This window comes from Colias philodice, chromosome 23, assembly GCF_061535455.1.
Source record: "Colias philodice isolate Cphi_HAF_F1 chromosome 23, ilColPhil1 Martin Lab GWU primary, whole genome shotgun sequence".
NCBI classification, from domain to species: Eukaryota; Metazoa; Arthropoda; class Insecta; order Lepidoptera; family Pieridae; genus Colias; species Colias philodice.
This window is the reverse complement of record NC_143108.1, coordinates 7,773,422-7,800,114: the sequence shown is the minus strand read 5'-3', so window position 1 is coordinate 7,800,114 and position 26,693 is coordinate 7,773,422. Positions and strand designations below refer to the sequence as shown.

Genomic DNA, 26,693 nt, shown 5'->3' with positions numbered 1-26,693 from the left:
GCACTTGAAGCCAGTGATACACTGTTGGGAATATCTCTTTTTGGTACCGATGCGCAGACTACAATCCGGTGGCTCGATGTCAATACATTCCGCAATCGAAGAGTAAAAACTATAAAAGAGATAAATCAACTCGAATCAGATTCTACTGATATCTTTTTTGAATCGTGGGTTGACAATTATTATCCTCAACGGCCTCAGGATTTAGAAAATATGAATTTGTATGATTTCGCTCGGTGGTATGATATAGTTACGCCTCCACTATCTCCAGTATCAGCTGCACAGGTATATAAATTATCATCAAACAAATATTTAAAGAAACGACAGCGACCTTATTTAATAAATCACTATACTTACGATGTAAATAAGCAACCGGAAAAGTACTATTTTTCGCTATTGTTATTATTCTATCCATGGAGAGATATAACTGTTCTAAAATCTGGTCAGGGAACTTACACTGAAGCCTTTAATATTTTAAAAGATCAAATTAAGGATGGACTGGATTACGGAGAAATGCAGACAGAATTCTTAAATAATATAGATAAAGCCTTTGAAATGATTGAAGAAAAAGTAGCAGAAATTGAAAGAAATCAACAGGATGATGACCAGGAAGATGACGGTCTAGAGAATCCCTTGGATTTTGTGCCTATAGAAGCTGTAAATGCAATGGAAGATCTCAGAAATGCTAAAGATTTCATATCAGAAGATGAGCTCGAACAAATGATAAACGGTCTAAATGTAGATCAGAAACGTATTTTCAATACAATTTGCAAAACTTTACTGGATAAAACCCGACTTTTAAGACTATTTGTAAGTGGGACGGGCGGGACAGGGAAAAGCTATTTAATTAATACAATCAAAAGTTGGGTTAAGACAAAAATGAACAAATTAGTCGCAGTAGCTGCACCAACTGGCATTGCTGCCTTCAATATAAATGGACTTACAATACACAGACTCCTGCAGCTGCCAGTAGAACATGGGAACTGTCCTAAGTACACTTCTTTGACGGATCAGGTACTAAAAGTTTTAAGAAGTGATTTAAATAATATAGTTCTCTTAATCATTGATGAGGTCTCTATGATTTCAAATGTAACACTAATGTTCATACATCTTCGTTTGGCAGAAATATTTGATACTGGTGATATTGAAGACGGCTGGTTTGGTAAGATTAATCCCAACAAAAACATAAATGTAAAAATTGGAGCCAAGTTCAACCGTCGACTTGCCGAAAAAAGAATTGAGATCTAAATGTGTGCCAAGTTCTGTAGACAGTCCAGAAATTTATTTACTAAGATGTATACAATTCTTAGGTGAACTGAAAACTCAATTGTTTTATTTTCCCTTATAGAACAATGTTTATTCAAAATATGATTTTTTTTTTTAATTTTAATAAAAGAATTATTTACACATAGCAAACAACTAATGACCTACTGAACCTCATAATTTGACTTGGCTAGTTTTTACAAGTTTCTAAAATAATAACGTTCAATATCAGCAATTTGAGAAGATATTATATAGATAAACAGTACCTAAAAACTAGCCTGGTTATTTGACTTGGCTAGTTTTTACAAGTTTCTAAAATAATAACGTTCAATATCAGCAATTTGAGAAGATATTATATAGATAAACAGTACCTAAAAACTAGCCTGGTTAAATTATGAGGTTCAGTAGGTCATTAGTTGTTTGCTATGTGTAAATAATTCTTTTATTAAAATTAAAAAAAAATCATATTTTGAATAAACATTGTTCTATAAGGGAAAATAAAACAATTGAGTTTTCAGTTCACCTAAGAATTTTATACATCTTAGTAAATAAATTTCTGGACTGTCTACAGAACTTGGCACACATTTAGATCTCAATTCTTTTTTCGGCAAGTCGACGGTTGAACTTGGCTCCAATTTTTACATTTATGTTTTTGTTGGGATATCATTACTTTTTGTACAGAAAATTACTTTGCAAATTTGATTTAATTTATGTATTTAATGCTTTTTATAAACGATTTTTTTTTTATTTTTTCTTGCGTTTTCGCTGTATGGTTTTTTTAACATTATTTTCTATATTTTCCTGTACGTTAGAAATGTCAGCGCGCATTGCCCATTCATTATCTGCAATTTTTTTAACTCGTTTTCTGCTTATGCTAAGTCTAGCTAAGTCAGAACGATACATCGTCCGCAAGCGATTGTACTCCACTATAGCGCTCTCTTGTGCTTTTATTTGACTGGGATCTAAATTTAGAATATGTACCCCATCTAGAGTTTTAACTCTAGATAGTGCAACATAAGCCTGCCCTTTGCAAAATACTGAACAGCCGATATCAAGAAGAGCACTGTCAAGACTAAGGCCTTGTGATTTGTGAATGGTAATAGCATATGCTAAGCAAATAGGGAATTGTTCTCGGTGAACATATGCATTACTTAATATCTGGAACTTAGTCTTGACACGCTCTAGCTCGTAAGTTTAGTATCTAGATTCTTACTTGGTTACATCTACTATCTTTCAGTGCAAGTCCTATCAAAATCGGTCCAGCCGTTCCAGATAAAAAGGGCAAAGTTTGAAAAAAGCGTGTGTGCCGAGCACACGTGTCAGAAGTAAAACTTCTTTGGCAAGATGCAAAGATCGTCGTAGAAGAATCGTCGCCTTACTCCATGACGTGACGGAAGAAATCATGCAATCGAAGTAATCTGCCCTAGCGATACTAGCGCGAGTGAGTGTGATGTCAGAGGCGCATCGAATCCACAGATGTTTCGCGCTAAAATATGTAAACTTCAATAATCTATATCTCAGTCATTTATTGATGGATTTCAATTTTTTTTTCTGCCACTGATTAGTTTTGATCTATATTTTAACACTATTATGGTGAATATAATATTTTCTATTTTTATAAACTTTTCCATTTTTCCATATAAACAAAATTAATGTCATTGAAAAAAAAATTAAATACAGATAAATTCAGTATTTTCTGATTTTTTCCTTTGTACACTCACTATAACCTAGTTGATTACAAAATTTGAACTTTCTAGGTCATCTGGAAGTGGGTTAGGTTTTGTATATGTCTATAAGTCAGTCAGTCTTAAAAATTGCGATTTTTGGACATTAATATCTACGCAACTGTTTAATCTATATTTATGAAATTTAAGGTTCTTGTTTATCTCGAGGTCCTCTTGATATGTACCAAATTTGGTTTATTTAACTTAAATAGTTTTCGAGTTATAAGGGGGTGAAAAGTGGCTCGAAATGGTTCGTGTAAATATACACACGGCCGCTGCTCGCCAGTTCTCTTCGCTTGAACTTGGCTTGACACGCTGCCGCGTGTCTAGATATAGTATTATTTGGAGATTTGCTCCAGCTGCCACCGGTGAGACAACTTTCACCGTTTGAAAATATAAAGTCGTCTGATGTCCCAAAATTGTTAGGTTCCCTAAGCGCACCAAATTTATGGAAAGAACTATTTTCTTATGACGAACTAACAGTAAATATGAGGCAAAAAAACGACCATCTTTTCGGTGAAATGTTAAATCGTTTAAGATTGGGTGTAGTTACTAATCAAGACATTAACATATTATCTAATCGACTCCTTAAATTATCTTCAATAAATCAAAATGACCGTCTCAAAGAAATTATAAAATGTTTTAAATTGATGCCCGATAACACTGTTTGCTTATTTCCAACTAAAAATATGTGTCTTCTGTTTAATAACGCAATGTTAGAAAGTATCGATCGACCAGAAATTAAACTTTATTCTATAGATGAAATTGATTGCCCTCGTTTCTTAAACAAACGAGCAAGGGAAGTCTTGAAAAAGTACGAGGACGATTCTTCACTTACCGCAGGCTTAGAAAATGTAGTTAATATTAAAATAGGTGCACGGGTGATGTTACGTAGAAACATTGACGTAAGTAAAGGTTTAGTAAACGGCTCTATTGGAATAATAGAAAAAATAAACTGGGACGTCGACAGCAACAATACTGCACGTAAAATTGTCATAAAATTTAATCACAACTTAACTTACGAGCTAGAGCGTGTCAAGACTAAGTTCCAGATATTAAGTAATGCATATGTTCACCGAGAACAATTCCCTATTTGCTTGGCATATGCTATTACCATTCACAAATCACAAGGCCTTAGTCTTGACAGTGCTCTTCTTGATATCGGCTGTTCAGTATTTTGCAAAGGGCAGGCTTATGTTGCACTATCTAGAGTTAAAACTCTAGATGGGGTACATATTCTAAATTTAGATCCCAGTCAAATTAAAGCACAAGAGAGCGCTATAGTGGAGTACAATCGCTTGCGGACGATGTATCGTCCTGACTTAGCTAGACTTAGCATAAGCAGAAAACGAGTTAAAAAAATTGCAGATAATGAATGGGCAATGCGCGCTGACATTTCTAACGTACAGGAAAATATAGAAAATAATGTTAAAAAAACCATACAGCGAAAACGCAAGAAAAAATAAAAAAAAATCGTTTATAAAAAGCATTAAATACATAAATTAAATCAAATTTGCAAAGTAATTTTCTGTACAAAAAGTAATGATATCCCAACAAAAACATAAATGTAAAAATTGGAGCCAAGTTCAACCGTCGACTTGCCGAAAAAAGAATTGAGATCTAAATGTGTGCCAAGTTCTGTAGACAGTCCAGAAATTTAAATTTACTAAGATGTATAAAATTCTTAGGTGAACTGAAAACTCAATTGTTTTATTTTCCCTTATAGAACAATGTTTATTCAAAATAATATGATTTTTTTTTTAATTTTAATAAAAGAATTATTTACACATAGCAAACAACTAATGACCTACTGAACCTCATAATTTGACTTGGCTAGTTTTTACAAGTTTCTAAAATAATAACGTTCAATATCAGCAATTTGAGAAGATATTATATAGATAAACAGTACCTAAAAACTAGCCTGGTTAAATTATGAGGTTCAGTAGGTCATTAGTTGTTTGCTATGTGCAAATAATTCTTTTATTAAAATTAAAAAAAAAATCATATTATTTTGAATAAACATTGTTCTATAAGGGAAAATAAAACAATTGAGTTTTCAGTTCACCTAAGAATTTTATACATCTTAGTAAATTTAAATTTCTGGACTGTCTACAGAACTTGGCACACATTTAGATCTCAATTCTTTTTTCGGCAAGTCGACGGTTGAACTTGGCTCCAATTTTTACATTTATGTTTTTGTTGGGATATTATTATAGGACGATCAAAACAACTATCGAGTGGGGTGACTGTGTGAGTCAGCGCAGGTGTTATTTTGAATATGACATGTAATATTATTATTATTAATTGATAATTAAATGATTATTAATACTTTTATCCATTTAATTATTATTAAAATAAATTATTTTTACTTTTAAACTATAATTTTATCGTTAAATTAAACGCGCTAACATAATATATATTTATGTTCATCACCCCTGGGTGGGAATCGAATCCACAACCTCTGGCTTGGAAGGCAGGGTCACTACCAACCGAGCCAACCGATCAGTCAAAACTCGATACCTTAAATTTTTTAAAGTCGAAAGCTTTGACCACTAAGCTATTCCCTATGAATCGATAAAAATCACTTAATTCAACATAATTGCAGCTTTGATTGGCACATCATTGCAGCCGTCACCCGGCGTCATCAAGACAACATTACGTGTGTCACTCAGCGCTGACGTCACATCACAACTATTTATTATAACATCTCATTAATTGGATTGAATTATAATTGAATTGTGAACGTGACGGATAGTGTGTGATATGCTATGCCAGGGGGTAAACATGATGTCTTAAAGCAGGATTGTTGTCAGTGTGGGAAAGTGATGAACAAATATAGTGCTGTAATTTTTCCACACTGGAGTTACTTGATACTGTTTTAAGATATTAGATTTCTTTGTGAAACAGTTTTTTGAGACCAATGTTTTTTACGTGATTATTAGGTTTTAACGTCGTGTTATCTTTCTTTACGTGACGTATGCCTATGCTTTTATAAGATTTACTAGCGGTCCGCCCCGGCTTCGCCCGTGGTACATCTTTTACGTTTTTACGTTTTCTCCACATAAAAACCATCCTCGTACTTCAAGGAATATAATAAAAAAAATTTATCGAAATCGGTTCAGCCGTTCTTGAGTTATGCGCTTACCAACACATTTTGCGATTCATTTTTATATATAAGATTAATTGAGTTAATATTTACAATTTAATGAATTTAAATATGTTTATATTATTGTTAAATCTGGGATATCTATCATATGGTAACAGGAGATCAGTAATATTAAATAACTTTGTAATTAATGCGGATGACTGTTAATGTACTGACATTTCGCATTCGTAATAATAACATATTAATAATTATGATATTTATAGTAAGAGTTAATGGCCATTAAGCACGTTACCTAAATATTTCACTAACACTGTCCATAGTGTTGTTAAGCAATTCTTCTCTTTCCTTGTAAATTCTTCTTTTCTCTTCTGTTTTCATCTTCTGATCTTCTAACTTATTTCTTAAAACTCGCAGTTTATTTTGCCGCTTTTCTTCCATCATTTCATTCCAGTCCCGTCTGTCCTCTAAATTTTAAATATATTGAAATACAAATCTATAAATAAATTAATAATGTGGTTAAATATGAGAAAAAATATGGTAAAAATAAGAGACAAGAGTTCATTATGACGACTCTATTGAATTTTAAATACTTTTTACAAGTTTCTTTTAGCACTATTTCCTATTTCATTACATCGAAAATATATTATTAAATACTTATTTTAAGAGGAAATTAACCAATTAGTTAGCAAAAGTTGGAAAAGCACTCCCTACAAAAAGAGTTTTTCAAAAAATCTTACATAGGTGCAGTATCTCTATCTCTATTTATTACTAGCTGTTGCCCGCGACTTCGTCCGCGATTACGTCGTTTTTCGTCATTCGTCGTTTAAAAAAAATACGTGACACTTTATTTTTGAATGTTCTTAATTGTCTCTTATAAAAATTAACTACATTAAAATTGAATACTCTGATAAGAAAATCTTAAAATCGGAGGACATCGAAAATCTGAGGAAAACATGAGTGAATTTGATTTAAATTCTACATTACTTAGTAATTCAAATAATAATCTAAATTAAATGTAGATTAACAGTTTGAGCGCATCATTATATAATATGTACCTAAGTATTAAATAACGTTAGTTTACATAGTAATTTTACTAAAAACACGATAACTTTCTTTCGCGCTCGGTACAACAAACTAAGCATGTTTGTGGTACGTGGCCCGCGTCACTCGACCCCCCGTGAGTTCCCCTCCGTTACTATGCGAAAATACATTCGTCGCCCTACTGTAGGAAAAATTGTAATATGTATTTTAAATTCGAGAAATATTGATTTCTTGTATTCGACTATTCGTTGTAGTCGAATACAAAATATATTTGAAGAAACTTAGGTTGGCCTTCAGGCAAAAGGGATCCTATCAAATTATAAACTTGACCTTGTATCTTAAAAGTAAGCATGAAAGGATCCTCTGATAATTGTTGAGCACCAAAGGATCATTTAAAACGCACTACTATAAGAGCGAATATTGTCTAAGAACTGTTTAGATTGCACATGTTCCTCTAAAAGTAGTGATTTCAAAGGTTCTGGTGTATCTTCAAACGAAAGCCGACTCCTTACTCCTCTTTAAAGCATTACAAAAAGAACATACTACGTTAATATCGCCTATACAGAAGATGATCTGTAATCAATTGTGAGGTTATAAGCAAACCCACTTTTATATTTGTCGGACCACACCACCGAACTCGTAGATTGATCTTCTATGTTTACCTCTAAGTCATTAAGACTGTCGAAATCTGTCTACAGTAAGACGGGCCTCTCGCTATTCGTCCGTTTCAAGAGACCAAAATATAGTTTTAATTCTTAATCTTTCATTAAACAAACTTATTAATCGTACTTGTCTCAAATAATGGTAATATTCGCGTCCCTACTCTAGTCATTGCTTATGCTCATGTTCATCTTCAAGAGATCGAATAATATTATGCTGCACCCTATCATTTGTCAAACGGTCTTCATATTGAGTAAAAGTTTCAGATTATCGAGATAAAATATGCCATTTGCGATCAGCTGTGAGACGTTATACCCTCTCAGTGAAGGTTTCGGTTTCACAGGATAGTACATGCCGTTCGCGGTCAGCTGTGAGCCGCAATTCTCGTTGTGAAGCGGTTTCAGGTTCTCGGCATAACACATGTTGTTTTCGGTCAATAGTAAGCCTCTTACCTCTAACGATCCTTGAGAACTCTTATTTCTCATTTTCTTAGCTTTGCTCGAATTTCGATATAAAGATTTTTTAGGTGGCACTGATGCGAGTGAATAAAAATTAAGTTAAAACGGACTGAGAGTGTTATAATCATCAATCATCATCATCATCAATACATATAATAAAATTGTGGAAAAGCGATGTCTGTACAATGAAAATATGTAGAAAAAAATTAGCAGGTGTTATTATTAAATCGATCTTGAACCCAAAACTGTAGTTAAAAAATTTTTTGTCTGTTTGTCTGTATGTTTGTGCACGCTAATCTCAGAAACGGCTTATCCGATTTAGATGCGATTTTCACTAATGTATTGTGGTAATCTTCATTTAACATTTAGTGTTTAGTTCATGTCAATCGGTTCATAAATAAAAAAGTTATGACAATTTATAAGTAATCACGGCGAACATTTGCTAAGGCATTCTATTGTACACTGTACAGTGTACGATAAAACGCAATTTATCTGTTATACGCTACAGTTATTCCTTTACATGTCCAGATGATCATATCAAAATTCCCCAAGGGTTTGGGGGTAAGCTGAGGTAGTAGGGGGGGGGGGGGTCAAATTAACATTATGGTTACTTCTAATAGGTAAATTTTCCACATAAAATGTCCTTTAAATTATGTCGTATTATATTTTTAACCCCCGACGCAAAAAGACGGGTGTTATGTGTTTGACTGCTATGTATTTATGTGTGTGTGTGTGTGTCTGTCTATGGCACCGTAGCTGGCTAACAGGTAAACCGAATTAGATGCGGCTTTTTTTTTGTTAGGCAGCATATTTTCCGACGCTGGTTCTTAGATAAATTGTATCAAAATCGGTTCATCCACTTATTATACCTACATAGGGGTAAAAGTGGGAATGAAAAAAATGATATAATAATTTATTTTTAAAGATCGTCGGGAAGTTTATGAAATTATTTATTCCTTTTTCTATACACTTTTCTTCGTCTAAACGGTTTAGTTACGTGCTCCCTCTCTCTCTCTTCAGCCTTTAGTTACGTGCGTGAGACAGGAAACATCTAATTTGGATTTGTTCCTGGATTTGATAAAAATTGAGTATCGATTAAGCTGATCAGTGGCTACACCATACATTATTAAAAACATCCATTTAAGAAAGGAAGGAAATAGAATTTGCTCCTCTCCCCCCCTGGTTCCTAAAAAATAATATGACATAATTTAAAAGAAATTTTACGTAGAATTAGTTAGGCATTTCTTTTTTGATTTTCGATATTATATACTAATCATAATTTTTAATTACAATATTATGTAGTAACTATTTGGTATAGGTTAGGCATTTCATTTCTTGATTTTCTTTAATAAGTTGGTTGGTACGTAAGTTTTTTAGCTCAGTTTAGTAAGGAATTTTAATAACAATTCTTTTAATTATTTATGGTAGTACGTATTTACTCAATAATTGTATGTTAAGTAGTAATTCAGCATGGGCGTAGCCACGGTGGGCCTGGGTGGGGCGCTTACCCTGGCTTTGAACTGGTAGGTACCAATTGTGAAGGGGAGTGGGCGTGGGCGTTGGCGTGGGCCTGGGAGTGGGCGTGGGAGTGGAAGCATGAAAATAAAAACAATTATTGTTGCCCCACCCTGAGCCCATGGTCATAGGTCCCATAGTCACTATTCCACGCGGACGAAGTCGCGGGCACAGCTAGTAGACAAATATAATCAGAAAGCTTTGAACTCCTACTCAAACTTTGGCGTCAGTGTCGATCCCTAATCACCTCGTGATAGTTATTTAGGAAATATATTTCATGTACAGAATTGACCTCTACAGATTTAATATAAGTATATAAGTATACATATAATTAGATTCCAATTTCCATGTAACGTTAAATTCGACTATACAATAACTAACAGACAACGCAGGTTACTCTCGTTTCCGTAAGTTGAGGCGGCTACATATTCGGTCCTCATAACTTCACTTTTTGTGAACGAAACGACAGCGCGGTTTAATTCGATGCCAACACCATCAAAAAAAAGGAAATATTTTTAATTGTGAAAAAATATTATGATTTACACTATTAATACTATTTTAACATTAACACAAAATATAAGACTGTGAGTGTGTAAAAATAAATCCAGCTAGTTTCACATCAAACTTATGTTTTTAATTAGGTATACGACATGAAAATATTATATTAATTACCAAGCAATAATCATACAGGTAAATACTGAACAAAAGTATTAACAGTCAAAGTATATTTTTACTTACAACATGTAAATGATGAAGGAATAATAATTATCAACGAACTAACCTTTTTGTATTATAAAGAATAGATAAAATTCGAATGCTGGTTCGAGTAAAACACGAAGATTTTTAAAAATGTAACCAATGAACACAATCAATATTAGATTAACTGAAATGGTGTCTAGTTTGACTTAAAATAATAAACATCTACCCTCACTTTTAAAAATGTAGTATATTCACACGAATTATAAGCGCACCTTATAGGGAAGGGAAGATATGGGTTAAAGAGTTAAATAAATAAATAACATAATTATATTTAAATTATTAATTTTTAACATTGTGTTCAGTAGTGTTAACATGTAAATTGATTTGATTTTTACGAAATCTCATAGATGGCGCTGTTTCAAATTTGTATACTAATAAATTCATTAAACTGATTCTCTGCCCAAATTACGTAAATGACATAGTTTTTATTGTGTAAAGCTAGATAATAGCATGGCTTACCCGAAACCAACATTTAAACATGAGTCTTTAGATTGTACGCTGTCGTAATACACGGAATACGTAAGAAAAAAAAAGGTTCACAGCTCCTCCCCCGGAGGTGATAGCATGATAATATGTTTAAAAAAGCCTCACCCGACCTGTTAGTAATATTCATGCAAAATTTGAAGTCAATCTATGCAGTACTTTTCGAGATTAGCCTGGACAAACATACAGACAAACAGACAAACAGACAAACAGACAAACAGACAAACAGACAAAAATTCTAAAAACTATGTTTTTGGCTTCTATATCGATTATAGATCATGGATTATGTATTCTTTTAAAAAAATATTCAATGTACAGTTTTGACTTTCCTACGATTTTATTATATGTATAGATATAGTATCTATATCTCTATTTAATATTAATAACCTATAAATTTAACAGGACAACATAGATAGTTCTATAGTTTATCATACTGCGAGCATAATTTAATCTTATTACTTTGACAAAATATAGTGAAATTAAATAAAATACAAACCGATTTCTCTTCGTATTCTCTTCAAGTCTCTGCTAAGGACTTCGTTTTCAGCACAGTAGTCCGTCAATAGAGTATAAATGGAGAAATTCTCTTGTTCCAATCGATTGAATTCATCTATTATTTTATTAATGTTGTCTTCTTTTGCATAGTCCTATATATTAACAATAATATCTTAAATAATTTAGGCAAAAACGTAACGTTCTTTAAAACAAAAATACCTCTTACAAACATTTACATCGAACATAGAGCTAGAGCTACAGCAAGAGCATTCTTTCGTGATCTTGTGAAAACAAAAACTTGTGTTCAGTGTTGTTCAGTATTAGAACATTGCATAGAATCTTTTTGAATGCACTAAGAATAACGAAATAATGCTCTACGACTGTTTACACTAAAATAATTTGACATAGTGGGGTTAGAATGAGCATTTGCGCATTTGATGTAAATGCACAGTTATTATATATATATTTTTTTAACATTTCATTTTGCATATTTACATTTTGAAACTTTCATAAGTTCTCATATTATATGCTATTCGGGTTGTAGAATATATGAAACAAATGAAAGTTATCAAAATTAGTCGAGACCTTTTATTTATTCCAAAGCCATGTGAATGAACTGTATTTATAACTAGCTTTCCGCCCGCGGCTTCGCCCGCGTTTTCAGAGAAAAACCCGTTCCCGTAGGATTTCCGGGATAAAACCTATCCTATGTCCTTTCTCGGGTATCAAAATATATCTATACCAAATTTCATGCAAATTGGTTTAGTAGTTCAGGCGTGATTGAGTAACAGACAGACAGACAGAGTTACTTTCGCATTTATAATATTAGTATGGATTTAATTGTTAAATAAAAAGTTTAATTTTGACTAGCTTGTGGACGTCATAAATATTGTTCCATATTTACAAATTAATTTATCTGTTTAAAAATTAATCGTTTCGAAATGGACAAAAAGAATTATCTTTTTAACGTTTATGCGAACGGGGAGATTAAAAAATTAATTTATAGCTTTAATTTCGGAGGGAAGATTCAAATGTGTTGCCATTTTCCACAAAATTGTAGGATCGTATATCTAAATTAACAAAGACAGGGGACACGAAAAACGTATAGATTTTTTTATATAGAAGCTCCTGTTATTAACCCGTTTTGACGTAGTAGAAAGTTAAAGGATTTTTGTACCGGTGTCAAAAATATAAGGGGGCGTCCATAAATTACGTGAGGTGTTATTTCAACTTTTTGACACGTTATTTATGGTCGCCCCATAGAGGAGATTTAAATATGTTTTAATTGTTGTACTTTTACTTCTGATAAAAGTTTATTTAGAAAGAACAGAATGCCTTATAACTTTGCGGATTATGGTTTTATAAATCATCACTATTAACCCATTTAGTTAACAAAGAAAACTTGCTGGTAAAAATAATTACTATTAAAAGATGTGAAGTCATAGTATCTTATTGGATTTAAAATAGTAGATTACTTATAATATTCGCCCATTTATTCAAGTCCTTACTTTCAAGAAAATGTCGTACTTATAATTAAAAAATGCATATGAAGCGATAAAGTACCCTATGGCATTTAAAATAGGTAGATTCATATTATTAAATCCAATTCATGTCTTTAGTATCAAGATAAGGTCTTCTGAGTTCTGACTGACCGGTTGGCTTGGTTGGTAGTGGCCCTGCCTTCCAAGCCAGAGGTAGTGGGTTCGATTCCCACCCGGGGCAAATATTTGTGTGATAAACATAGATGTTTGCTCTGTGTCTGGGTGCTAATTATCTATATAAGGATTTATTTAAAAATTATGTATGTATGTTTATCAGCCATTCTGGTTTCCATAACACAAGCGAAAGCTTAGTATGGGATCAGATCGTGCCGTGTGTGAAAATTGTCCTGAAAAATATATTTATTTATTATTATTTATTTATTATATGCAAAGAAACCTAATTCCCTATTTATTTAAATCTTACCGTTACTTCATTAATAATTTTAACGTGATGGTCAAACTCTTTTTTAATATCTTCTTCTTCTTTTATCTTCTCTGCTATTTCTCTCTCTTCTTGCTTCCTATTGATGCGCATGACTCCCTTTCTGGCAAGAAAGTGGTAGAGTTTCATCTCGTGGTCGAACGCTTTTTGTAGATCACGCATTTCCTGAAAATAATAATTATCTATATACATATTTGCAGAAATGGAGGTGGGCGGGACATATCTGCAGACTAAGTGACAACAGGTGGACCAATAAAATTCTAGAATGGCGTCCTTGGACCGGACGAAGAAAGGCTGGCCGTCAGCCTGATAGATGGGTTGACGACATAGTGAAGATATTGGGAAGGAAGTGGATGCGAGTGGCGACGAACAGAAAGGAATGGCGTGCACATGAAGTTGCCTATACTCAACTATGGGTTAAACCGGGCTGAAAGAAGAAAAGAAGAATATACATTTTATGTTTTATATCTAATGTTAATTATGTAATGTTTATTAATATTCTATACTAATATTATAAAGCTGAAGAGTTTGTTTGTTTGAATATTATCACTACATAGTATAAAACAAACTCGCTTTCTCTGTCCCTATGTCCCTATGTATGCTTAAATCTTTAAAACTACGCAACGGATTTTGATGCGATTTTTTTAATAGATAGAGTGAATCAAGAGGAAGGTTTTAGTATATAATTTATTATGTTTAAGACAAAGCGGGCGAAGCCGCGGGCGGAAAGCTAGTAAACATATATAAAACACAACATTGCAAATAGTAAAATGAGGTGCTAGAAAGAGATAATCTCTTCGAAAGGACATATAAAATTAAAATATTTATGATTCAGAATTAAAAAAAGAAATTAAACAAATGACATTCATCATTAAATCAACTAACAATAAGTTTCCTAAAGTTTCTTTGTATTACGATGTTTTCTCCGAACATTTTTAAGTTGTTTGTAAGCTTTGTGAATGGTAACATATGAAATAAATTTGCATACTAAAGTAGAACATTGTACTGGCTAATAGACAAAGGCTAGTTTAATTATCCTGTTGTAAATTTAACAGCTTTATACATCATTCATGCATTTATAACGTGTAGGAAACAGGTCCGTATTCAGTAATTATAAGACTAGATGGTTAGGAAAATTTTATTTGAAATTGTGCGTGTATTAAGCTATTGCATACTGCATAGCTTCTATCGCGGGCCTTGAGCGTGGGGACCGAATCCAGAAATTTTGTAACGAAAAACCTCACGCTCCCCATTCCGCCGGGCGCGGAGGTGTGGCTTGAATGCATAGCATACAATAGCTTTACCGCAGCAGTCCCCGAGTGCCACACGTCTTTTTTTTCATGTTTTATGATTCTGAAAATTGGTATAGTCCGTAATAACTTTGAAGATTGGTTTTGTTAGCAATCTGGTGTAGAATTTTGATATTTATTTTGTAAGAACTAATATAAACAACAAGCTATGCTGCGCGGTTTCACCTTCGGACAAATTCGCAAAAGCAAGTTTTCTATTGCTTATCTGTTAGTCTGTTACATAAACTTCGTAAAAGTCATTGCCAAATTTAAAAAAAATCAGTCGTTTTCGCGTGAAAGAGCAACATATATACAAACATTCTTACAAACTTTCGCGTTTATACTATTAGTAGGATTTTAAATAGTTATACGCTGTTCGCTATTGGATAGTAATGATAATTTTATTCGGCGTTTTAAGTGATTTTCGCTTAATCAAATCTTAGTCGAAAGCACACGCTCCATTCGGTCTTGACAGAATACCAGCGCTGTAGTCGCAGCTTGCTGCGACTATGGCAGAAAGCTGAGTCAAGACCCTTTTCTGGAAATGCAGTGCACACACAGTACCAGATTCTCAACAAACATGGCGTCTAATTTATGTCTAATTTTATGTGTCGTACTTTCTTTCTTTTTCTATTATGTGTTTGCTTCTTGTGTGTGTACCTTTTTCTAGAAATACCTAAATGTTTTTTCTTTCTTTCTTTTTTTCTAATCATAGACACTATCAAACTACCATTTTTGTCGTATCTAGATGAACGTATATTCTGTGATAAAAAAATGTGTTTCAGTATAAAATACTAGAAGTAGAGAATCTAAGGCAATAAACTCTTAATGGTGTCATCAAAATTGATTGACAATACAGATAAGAATAGTAAATTGAGCGGTGAAATATTTAAAAATTCTTGATTGACTTGTGGCACGGGAATTATAAGCTTTAGTTTTAACGACCGTGTTTTAGAAATGTGAAAAAAAATGTATTTAAAGTAACTGAAGTGTAACAGACATTAAAAAAATGCCTAATATAATATTTAGGTGAGTAATTTGACTAAACAGATTTTGTCAGTTTTAAATATTAGTAAATGAAGTATGACACATATAATTACTATTTGTTTTTTAAGCTTTATATGTGTTTATATCCTAGAAGATACTTTAAAAATAAACTACTTTATTATGTTCGTTATCTTTTACTATTTTTCAAAAACTCTACAATAGAAAATAGCATTTAAGACTTTGCCCTAAATTTAAGTTAATTTTATTTAACTGTTTCATTATAAACAGCTATTCACAACATTTCCAATCAGTTTATGCAAGTATAATAAGGAATAGTTTACGATCATTGGAAAGTGGCTGTTATCAGCTTAACTGTAATAATTTGCTAGCTAAAACCAACAACGTTTTCGCCGCTTTAGTTCATCTGACTTGTTTATTTGCTTAATATTTGTAGCACCCATATTACCAATAACATAAATACAAAGAAAATTTGCTTTTCACATTGTCTTAAATATCTATACTATAATATAATATTATAAAGCTGAAGAGTTTGTTTGTTTGAATGCGCTAATCTCGGGAACTACTGGTCCGATTTGAAAAATTCTTTCGGTGTTAGATAGCCCATTCATCGAGGAAGGCTAGATATATCATCTTGTTAAGACCAACAGGAGTGGAGCACTGCGGGTAAAACTGCGGAGCACACAAACAAACAAACTCTTCAGCTTTATAATATTAGTATAGATTTCCCACCTGGACTTGCACCATCTGATCCAGGTTTCCCTTTTCCTGCACAGACCGTAGCTTGGCACACCATTCGTCACGCTGGTCGTACGCCAGCGTGGAAGACTCGAAGAGGTCTGTTAAGAACTTCTTGCCTTTCTTGAGAGCGTTCAGCATTTTCGACCAGGCTTCGTTGAATATTGCCCTACATAATGTTTATATTAATTGTAAATTCTTATTTTTTGGTTTTGTAAAATATCTTTACTTAGATTGCAAGATTTACTCTATTTTTTAGTTACACAGGGATTGAAACTATTTCTTAAAACCTAAGATTTTCGGTGATACACTAGTGACTAGATAGACAATTCAAAGATATGTTTAATATAGTTAAATATGTTCCAATAACAAGTATGGTAGTGTGTTATTTTTATTGAATTTATTTTTCGTTTGTTTATTTATTGAAATAAACGTAAATTGGCACGTCAAAATCTATTTATGCATTACCGAATTGTTAGTAATTTTGCTTCAAAGAACAACCTAATCTAAACATCCATGAAAATTTAAATTTACATTTCTAATAATTTAAATATAATTAAGATCATTAAATAGGACATAACTTGGACAATAATGGTTGTTGTAAGCTCACAGAAAAGATACAATTAGTCGACGTTACGCTTTAATAAAGTTCAAAAAGACTTTTATGGGTCAAGATATTCGTTTTCATAGTAGAATTCCTTGTAATGTAACTGGGTTAAGTGCGAAAAAATTCAACATTGGGTAAATTGACTTAAAAACCTAGATTATATAAGTCAAAAAGAGTCTATCGGATTTCTTGCATATTTATCTGGATAAAAACTGCATGTTCCACGAAGGCTGGTGGTTTAAAAACTAAGAATAAGTAACTAGTAATTAATCACATTTTATTAAAATTTCTGATAAAAGTTTACATGCAGTAAAAAGTAGCCTAAACACAAATCATAATATTATAAGAAATTATACGCGAAGCCGGGTTAAATATTAGTTTGAATGTAATAAGAATGTACTTCGCTTCTACACAGCTACCTAATTGATGTAGGTAGTTGATAACAAATCGCAACAAGTCAATGACTATTACAAAGTGAGGGTAGTTGGGTCGAACGTCGTATAAACAACGTCCGAGCCCCTAGGCACGATTCGTACGAATGCGCCATGAGTCAAAGGAACGCGGCATTTTATAGTATTCGACAGCAAGCATATTTTGACAGGAAATAGTAACAACTATATTGACAACTATTCACCCAAAAAAATATTAAATCAAAAGTTATGTCTAACAATATCATAAAATCGCTCCGACGCGACGTGAAGGAACGACAAACAAACATACTGTCGCATTCATTATTTCTAAAGGACCCTAGCCATTCGTCCCAGCTGACCCTCGATAAAAATGAAATAAATATAGTCTATGTTACTTCCTAATAATGTAACTTTCTTGAAAATAATAATTAAAAACGGTCTAGTACTTTTAGAGTCCATTCAATACAAACAATAAAAATAAAAAATCCTTTTCTTATTAGATTATAGAGTTCACCTGTCATTCAGCATATGTTCGATTTCTTCTCGAATCTTCTTATTTTCACACTGGACTGCATTAAATCTCAACATGGCGGCTTCTAATTTGTTTTCCGTTGAGGCTAGCCGATTTTCACTGAGCAGGCGACGTTCTTCTAACTGTGAAATTGTTTTTATTAAAGGATTATAATTATACATATTTCTTATTTAATTAAGTAAGTACTAATAATAAGTATTTAATATTACCTCCAGTTATATAATAAACTAGCGGTCCGCCCCGGCTTCGCCCGTGGTACATGTTTACGTTTTCTCTACATAAGAACCATCCTCGTACTTCAAGGAATATAATAAAAAAAGAATTATCGAAATCGGTTCAGCCGTTCTCGAGTTATGCGCTTACCAACACATTTTGCGATTCATTTTTATATATAAGACTAGCGGTCCGCCCCGGCTTCGCCCGTGGTACATATTTACGTTTTCTCTACATAAAAACCATCCTCGTACTTCAAGGAATATAATAAAAAAAGAATTATCGAAATCGGTTCAGCCGTTCTCGAGTTATGCGCTTACCAACACATTTTGCGATTCATTTTTATATATAAGATAAATAAAATTAATTTATTTCAGGCCACGTAGCCCATATAGTATTAGTAAAATATTATTCTAGTGTTAGTATAAAAATTATTACCCACAAACATTTATTTATACAGTTAAATTTAAAAACCCAATGTTTGTTAATGAAATTATCAAAATAGTTAAAGAAGGGTGTTTATGTCTTTTTATTCCAATTATAATCACTTTTTTTTTAGTTTTTTAATATGAATTAATAATTATAGAGCCATAGCGAAATGATATAATTTTCAGAACAGATTAAAACTGGTTAACACTGCAATAGTAATATTGTAGCGCTTTTAATATTGACAAACTGCTAACATGCGATTTTTAAAGAGAAACTTTTTTAGACGCGTTGAGAGTAAAATTCCAAGTTCGCGTCATGACAATACCATCACGTCATGTAAGGCGACGATTTTGGTACATTTGAATCTTGCCAAAAAAGTTTCACTCTGACACGTGTGCTTGGCACACACGATCTTTTTCAGCCGATGTCACGAACAACAACTAGTGACATAAAACGATGATATATTGTAATCTCAACTCAAGGGACCGAAACACTCGTCATAAAGGGGAATTATATCCGGTGTAAAGTTTTTGATGGATTAACTTTTATCAATCGATTCTGGTTGTTTCCGAACGTATATGTTCGAATATTTGATACTCTTTGTTCGTTTTATAGCTTGATGTATGTGGCTTTGAATGCTTTAAGATATAAGAGTTTTTTAGTGAAGTTATGAACTGATTATATGTGAGGTTTTAATAATATAATTACCACAGTTATACTAATTTAATTAGAAGTATATAAATAGAATATGTGTATTATATGTTATAACTAGATTTCCGCCCGCGGCTTCGCCCGCGTTTGCAAAGGAAAACCCGCATAGTTCCCGTTCCCGTGGGATTTCCGGGATAAAAACTATCCTATGTGTTAATCCAAGTTACCCTCTATATGTGTGCTAAATTTCATTGTAATCGGTTCAGTAATTTTTACGTGAAAGAGTAACAAACATCCATACATCCATACATCCATACATCCATACAAACTTTCGCCTTTATAATAGTATTAAGATTAAGATTAAGATTAAGATAAAGATTGACGAAACAAAAAAATGGAGTATGGACTATAGATAATAAACTACTAGGTACTTTAGTAATAATAATCATAGAGTACATAATTCTCTGTACTATTCTTGATTACTTTATTCCCAAATCCCATTGTACAAATCCAAAATTAAAGCTTTGTTGCGACAATCGACTGCGATTGTACTGAATCACGGAATGATAAATCATAGCTCGGTTTTACAGTTGTTTTGCAATTGCTTCACTGTTCCAGCATCGGGTATAAACATTTTAATTACAACGCTCTCTTATGACGCGAGAGTTTTGAGTTCGGGGTTTAGCAGCGAGCGAAGCGATAAGCGGAGCGGTAAGCGGAAAGAAAACATACTAAGTATTTCAGTAAATCTTACTACATTGATGTCTGCTGTTAATTAAAATTTAATTTAAATCGGAATGAAGAGAAAACATAATTAATAATCAGTCAACAAAGAGTAGGGCTTTAATAATTAATTAATATTAACTTTACAGTGATAATATGTAATAGATACGTAATTATGAAAACCTGAGTAAACCAAATTATAAGGAAAAGCAGTGGGAAAACTGAGAAAGCACGATGCAATATTTTTACTGATAGCATTTCAGACATAAATTAAATCTTAACAAACAAATGAATATGTGATTTATGAACGAAGAAACCTTTCTTCGAGCGTAGGTATAGTTTTAAGCTAGCTTCCGCGTATGCCATTTATGAAACACCAACCTTACGTTTATTGTATTTTTAGGGTTTCATACTTTATAAAGAGGAATGTTTATGGGGTCGTTTTGTTTGGTTGACAGTTAAGACTTTCTCCTGTTCTGTAATTTCCGTACATTCCAACTGTGCAATTATTTTTTATGTGCTATTTGCTTTATGGTGTTATGAAACATTGTCTAAGTAATTACATAATATTATATTCAATTCCGTATTATAAAGAAAAATGATATAAACAAACTAAAACAAATTATTTTTATACAAGGTATTTATTTGTTGTTGTAATAATATTTTTTCTTTCTTTAAGATATACACTTTGCAGGTAGAGGTGTTCCCGAACAACTACGACAATGGTACGTTTAAGAAATGAGCGTATTTGTTATCAAAAGGCTGACAAAGCACCTGTAGGCTGTAACACCACCAGAGTTTTTTTTTTTATGTCAGAGCAAGCAAAGGGGCAGGTGGGCCACCTGATGTTAAGTGGTCACCACCGCACCGTTACAAGTGTATGGACTGTGTGACCACTTAACATCACATGATGTTGTGTTAATCTATACTAATATTATAAAGCTGAAAAGTTTGTTTGTTTGAACGTGCTAATCTCGGGAACTACTGGTCTGATTTGAAAAATTCTTTCGGTGTTAGATAGCCCATTTATCAAGGAAAGCTATAGGCTATATATATCACTAGCGGTCCGCCCCGGCTTCGCCCGTGGTACATATTTCGCAATAAAAGGTAGCCTATGTTCTTTCTCAGGGTCTAAAGATTATCTGTGCCAAATTTCATCAAAATCGGTATAGTAGTTTATGCGTGAAAACCATACATACATACATACAAACTTTTCCTCTTTTTAATATTAGTACCTATAGATTACGCTAAGACCAACAGGAGCGGAGCCACGCGGGTGAAACCCCGAAGCGCAACTAGTAATTAATATAAGTCTACCTGGCTCCCCTGTCTCTCTTCTTGATAAGACTTCTCAATTTTTATGTAAAGAAATCAGTAAAATAATAATAGTAATATTTTATCTTTTTTATTCCTCAAGCAACTGTCTCACAACCCCAATAGAGAATAAGAAAAAGTTCAAAGTGCCTGCAAAGTTGTCTTGTATTACAGAAAAATAATTTTAGTTTTAAATTCACGTTGGAGGCTGAAACTTTGTGGTTTAATTAAAACCCGCTAATATCTATAGAAATAAATAAGATTGTAGAGGCTGTTTGAAATGCAAAAATGTTAAGTTTTCTTATGTATATGTTACGGCTAAAGGTAGGTGAGAACATAAACTTAAGATTAGCCGGCTAAACTTAGGTTTATTTTCGACGAGGTGTTAATGTTAGTTTGTTCTATCTTTAGCCGGCTAAACTTAAGTGTAACCGCAGGCCCGTGGCTAAAAATGTCGGGGTGGGTAGATTTGGTTACTGTAATACATGTAAGGAACAGGGCGAGTGTTTTCTGGCACTTCGCCGGCTGCTGCCGCAGCACGCTCGCTGCGCTCGCTCGGCTCGTGCGGGTCTTAAGAGTTCTAACCTAACCTAACCTAGCCACCAGCTTTCTGCCCTGAGTCGGGGTGGGTAGATTTGGTTACTATAATACATGTAAGGAACAGGGCGAGTGTTTTCTGGCACTGTGCGGGCCCCTCAAGCCCTCCACCGGCCCGGCGCTAACCAAATCTACCCACCCCGACATTTTTAGCCACGGACCTGCGGTTACACTTAAGTTTAGCCGGCTAAAGATAGAACAAACTAACATTAACACCTCGTCGAAAATAAACCTAAGTTTAGCCGGCTAATCTTAAGTTTATGTTCTCACCTACCTTTAGCCGTGACATATACATATAGAACAGTTTTAGAAGGTAATGGTTAAAATTTAATATGAAATAATTTCATATTTTTGTTGATTTGTTTTTGGCTTAAAATTAAAGCAATTCGTTAGGTACTATTTGTCTTCGAGAAGGTTTACTTCTAAATTTTACCTAATAAATATATATTTACCTGTCCATTATTGGCGTTTACGATCTTTTTTAACTGTAGCATCCGTTTATTTTTTCTTTGAACCAATTCGTCCATTTGTGTCATCATAGTTATTCCCTCTGTAATATTTGTATTGAATTAAATAGGAAATAGGAGAGAAGACAAAAGCTTAAGCAAATGTGAGGCTTTATTTACTAGTTCAAACTATCTTTGTGCCAAATTTCATACAAATCGGTTTAGTGGTTTATGCGTGAAGATGAGACAAACAGAGTTTAATTTACATTCATAATGTGAACTTACACGATAATTTATCTGTGATGATAATCACTATGATGTATAGAACAGATTCACTTAGAACTCACAAAAATATACAAAGTCATATATGGAAGTCATTTGGCTTACGGTCAGTACTAAAATCAAGATTTTTTTCCTTATTTTTAGAAGAAATACCTCTTGCTATATCTATACTAATATTATTATAAGCTGAAGAGTTTGTTTGATCGCGCTAATCTCAGAAACTACTGGTCCGATTTGAAAAATTCTTTCGGTGTTAGATAGCCCATTTATCGAGGAAGGCTATCACGCTTCGACCAAAAACAGCGGAGCCACGCGGGCGAAACCGCGGGGCACAGCTATAGTGTTATATATTTGTAATATTGATATTGGTATTGGTATTATTATATCTTAATTACCGTCACACTCAAATCCAGTCTTTGTGTAGAGCAATAATGATCTTTGTAGCTCGTTCCTCATTCTTTTGGTATTCTTTTTATGGGCACCAGATCTTGCTATCTGTACATACAGATACATGAACTTATATATTTATGAAGATATTATCATCAATCGCAATAAAAAAAGTCTTCTATTCTAAATTTAGTATTGATATTATGACTTTCAGGAGATTCGAAGGATGTTTTAGGCGTAAAAGAAAATACGCGATACAATACCCTCGTTCTTGTAGTTTTTATATAATTTATTGGTAAAATTAACAATCAAACAAACAACAAGTATTTACAAAACAAGAGTTGTCGATATTACTAAATGATCTACATTTCTTATTCCTCTTTATTAATCCATACTAATATTATAAATGCGAAAGTAACTCTGTCTGTCTGTCTGTTACTCAATCACGCCTTAACTACTGAACCAATTTGCATGAAATTTGGTATAGAGATATTTTGATACCCGAGAAAAGACATAGGCTACTTTTTATCCCGGGAAATAGGATAGGTTTTATCCCGGAAATCCCACGGGAACGGGAACTATGCGGGTTTTTCTTTGACTGCGCGGGCAAAGCTGCGGGTGGAAAGCTAGTTAACATACAATGACTATATGTTATATCTGAAATTAATAACGAGGAATAAGAAATGTAGAGCTAGCATGCGTAGCTGTATTGGCTCAGTATCTCTGATCCATATTTAAGCATGCATTTTTTTTGTAAAATGATTGTTTTTTATATTTTTAATAGTGTTTAATAAAGTTTTCATTATATAATAAAATTTGTTATTTACTTTCAAATCAGTTCGTATATTGATGTACTCCTTCTTCAGAGTGCGTAGCAGCTGATCCTGTCTCCTAAATTGAGGATGTACTCCCATGTTACGGTTCTGCCTGTCTGCTTGTACCATTCGAAACTGGAAGCATAATAATGTATAAGCTTCTCAGTATTGTTATAGGTCATTTTGATATGAAATAAAGGCTATATTTTTGTATCATTGGTCATTTTGGTATAAAATAGAAGTAACATATTTTTTCAATAGAAGTGTAGTTATTTTTGCGCATGAAAGAGGAATTCTTCTCTATACAGGGTGTAATCGTTAAGTGTGCACAGGCGATTATTCCGTAACCATAACAGATATCAAAAAACTTTAAACTGATATCGAAAGTACTTAACCTAATGAGTAAAATGGCCGTAATGGTTTCAAGTTAATTTTTTAGACATTACTTGTTTTATTTTTATAAATTTATTATGGCCATTTTACGTACACTTAACGATTACACCCTGTATAAAGGTAAGAGAGGTAAGAGTTTGAGTTTATTTTGTTGAATGTTCTAATATCAGGAACCACTGGTTCGATTTGTATTTTTTCTGTTAGATAGTCATTTTATAGCAGAAGGCTCTCGACCAATATAGTAGTAATGAAAAATGTTGTAAAATGAAATGAAATGGAATGTTATTCGTTTATTTTTATACTAATAATATGAAGAAGCAAAGTAAAGTATCTTTTGTAGGTCAGCTAGTTATTTATGGTCATAAATATGAAATCACCTGTCTCTGAAGACGTAGATGTTCGTCCTCCATTTTCTTTATAACTTCCAAATCGTTACTGTGTTCAGATGTTCCGTCCATTATTAGTAAGATTTTGTAAAATTGTTACAAATGTTTTATTTGACATGAATTACTTGGCCTACTCGATTACTACTTTTACACAATAATATATAAAAAAAAAAAATCGGCCGAATTGATAATCTCCTCCTTTTCTTGAAGTCGGTTAATAAAGGTTATCAATATTTTAGGTTTGGATGAAGTTTTAAATAAATAGTGCTAGTTTGCAACCAGAATTATTCCTATTGTTTGTTTGATTGATTATTTATAGACTACAGGCCCGTGTTGAAAAAATTATGGGTCATTTGACCCACCACGTGACCTATCTAGAACGATATAAGAGCATAAAATAATAAGATTCAGCACTATGACGTCACTTGTAAGCTGTCCACCTGAGTGCAGATGAGAATTCGAAGGTTCAGGTAGAGATTTTCTCCCCTTGTCTCCAAGATTTTTGTACGGCGTTGCGGAATAATTGATTAAAAGTAGTATAGAAATAGTATGACACAGATGCCGTACAAAATCAAATGACGAAATTTACCCCGGCAACTGTCGAAAAATAAAAATTAATTCCGACTTTGTGGACCACCATTTTTGTACGGCATCTGTGTCATACTATTTCTATACTGCTTTTAAGCCATTATTCCGCAATGCCGTACAAAAATCATGGTGACAAGGGGAGAAAATCTCTACCTGAACTTTCGAATTCTCATCTGCACTCAGGTGGACAGCTTACGAGTGACGTCATAGTGCTGAATCTTATTATTTTATGCTCTTATATCATTCTAGATAGGTCAGGTGGTGGGTCAAATGACCCATAATTTTTTCAACATGGGCCTGTAGTCTATTATATTTGTTTGTCTATCTTTTTTACGTCAATATAAATTAAACAAATAAAGTGCGTGGCAAATAAAATTAATCTGTTTCATACTATTCATTTTTTGCAATCATGCTTTCGCGCCATTTTTAATCATATGTATGAATATTTACTATTTCCGCCCGCGTAGTCAAAGAAAAACCCACATAGTTCCCGTTCCCGTAAGATTTACGGGATAAAAACCTCCTTTCTAAGATCTCAAGCTATTTCTGTACTAAATTTCATACAAATCGGTTCTGTGGTTGAGGCGTGAAGAAGAGACAGACAGGCAGACAGATAGAGTTACTTTCACATTTATAACATTATTTAAGATTTAAACATGGCACCATGGCGCCTCTCGGTTCAGATAGGTAACGTTTAAGGAGATATTGAAATAAATCCCGCTTTAAACCCGTTTCAAGTCGTTCGTCTTAAATTGGCCTATTCATGACAATCTCGTAATAAATGCAATAAACTTTCAATGCATTTCACAAACGCGCTGAGGAGACGATTCAGACTATTCATAGCATGAACATTTTCATTAGGCTTCAGTGGCCGTCTATCACACCGAAGTGTAATATTGTAATGTGTGTAGAAATCTTTGTAATAACTTGACACGGTTGAACTGTATGTGATGATGATGGTGTAAATGTTAAATAGAGATAAATATTTTTGTCAAAAATAAAACATTTGCTTTTATTTATTACAAATTATGGGGTTTACACTTCAGCTGAATTTGTTAATATTTAATTCATCTTGCCTAAATCGATGAAAATAATAGAGTTTTTTTGATCAAAATGTAAACTGAAATTCGAGAAAATAGAGTAAACAAAATGAAAATAATTACATTAAATGTTTTGTTAGATTTGAATATTACACTTGAATATGTTTTTTTTATAATCCACCATGAAATATTCATGAAATGCAAATCTATAACTGACCGTACCAAAACCGTTTAATACCTTACACAGCTAATAATGTAAAAACTCCGCGGTAAAAAATTTAAAAAACAAAGCTTATGCGTCGTTAGTAAAAGATAAACAGTGTTTTAAAATTACCCACAATTACCTTTTAACCTCATTCCGCAC

At 33.0% G+C, this 26,693-nt stretch overlaps 1 protein-coding gene across 1 annotated transcript in view; it reads right to left on the bottom strand.

Moving 5' to 3' along the window:
- The window catches only part of LOC149478149 (coiled-coil domain-containing protein 63-like), a 34,067-nt gene extending 9,294 nt beyond the window's left edge, over positions 1 to 24,773 (bottom strand). The window contains exons 1-9 of the mRNA XM_089709650.1: positions 24,693 to 24,773; positions 23,935 to 24,057; positions 23,116 to 23,215; positions 22,445 to 22,542; positions 18,048 to 18,187; positions 16,511 to 16,685; positions 13,467 to 13,649; positions 11,503 to 11,653; positions 6,383 to 6,554 (exon numbers count right to left, since the gene is read on the bottom strand). Of these exons, the coding sequence (XP_089565776.1) occupies positions 6,383 to 6,554; positions 11,503 to 11,653; positions 13,467 to 13,649; positions 16,511 to 16,685; positions 18,048 to 18,187; positions 22,445 to 22,542; positions 23,116 to 23,215; positions 23,935 to 24,057; positions 24,693 to 24,773 (1,223 nt within the window). The remainder of the gene's footprint in view (positions 1 to 6,382; positions 6,555 to 11,502; positions 11,654 to 13,466; positions 13,650 to 16,510; positions 16,686 to 18,047; positions 18,188 to 22,444; positions 22,543 to 23,115; positions 23,216 to 23,934; positions 24,058 to 24,692) is intronic.
- Positions 24,774 to 26,693: the final 1,920 nt, after the last annotated feature.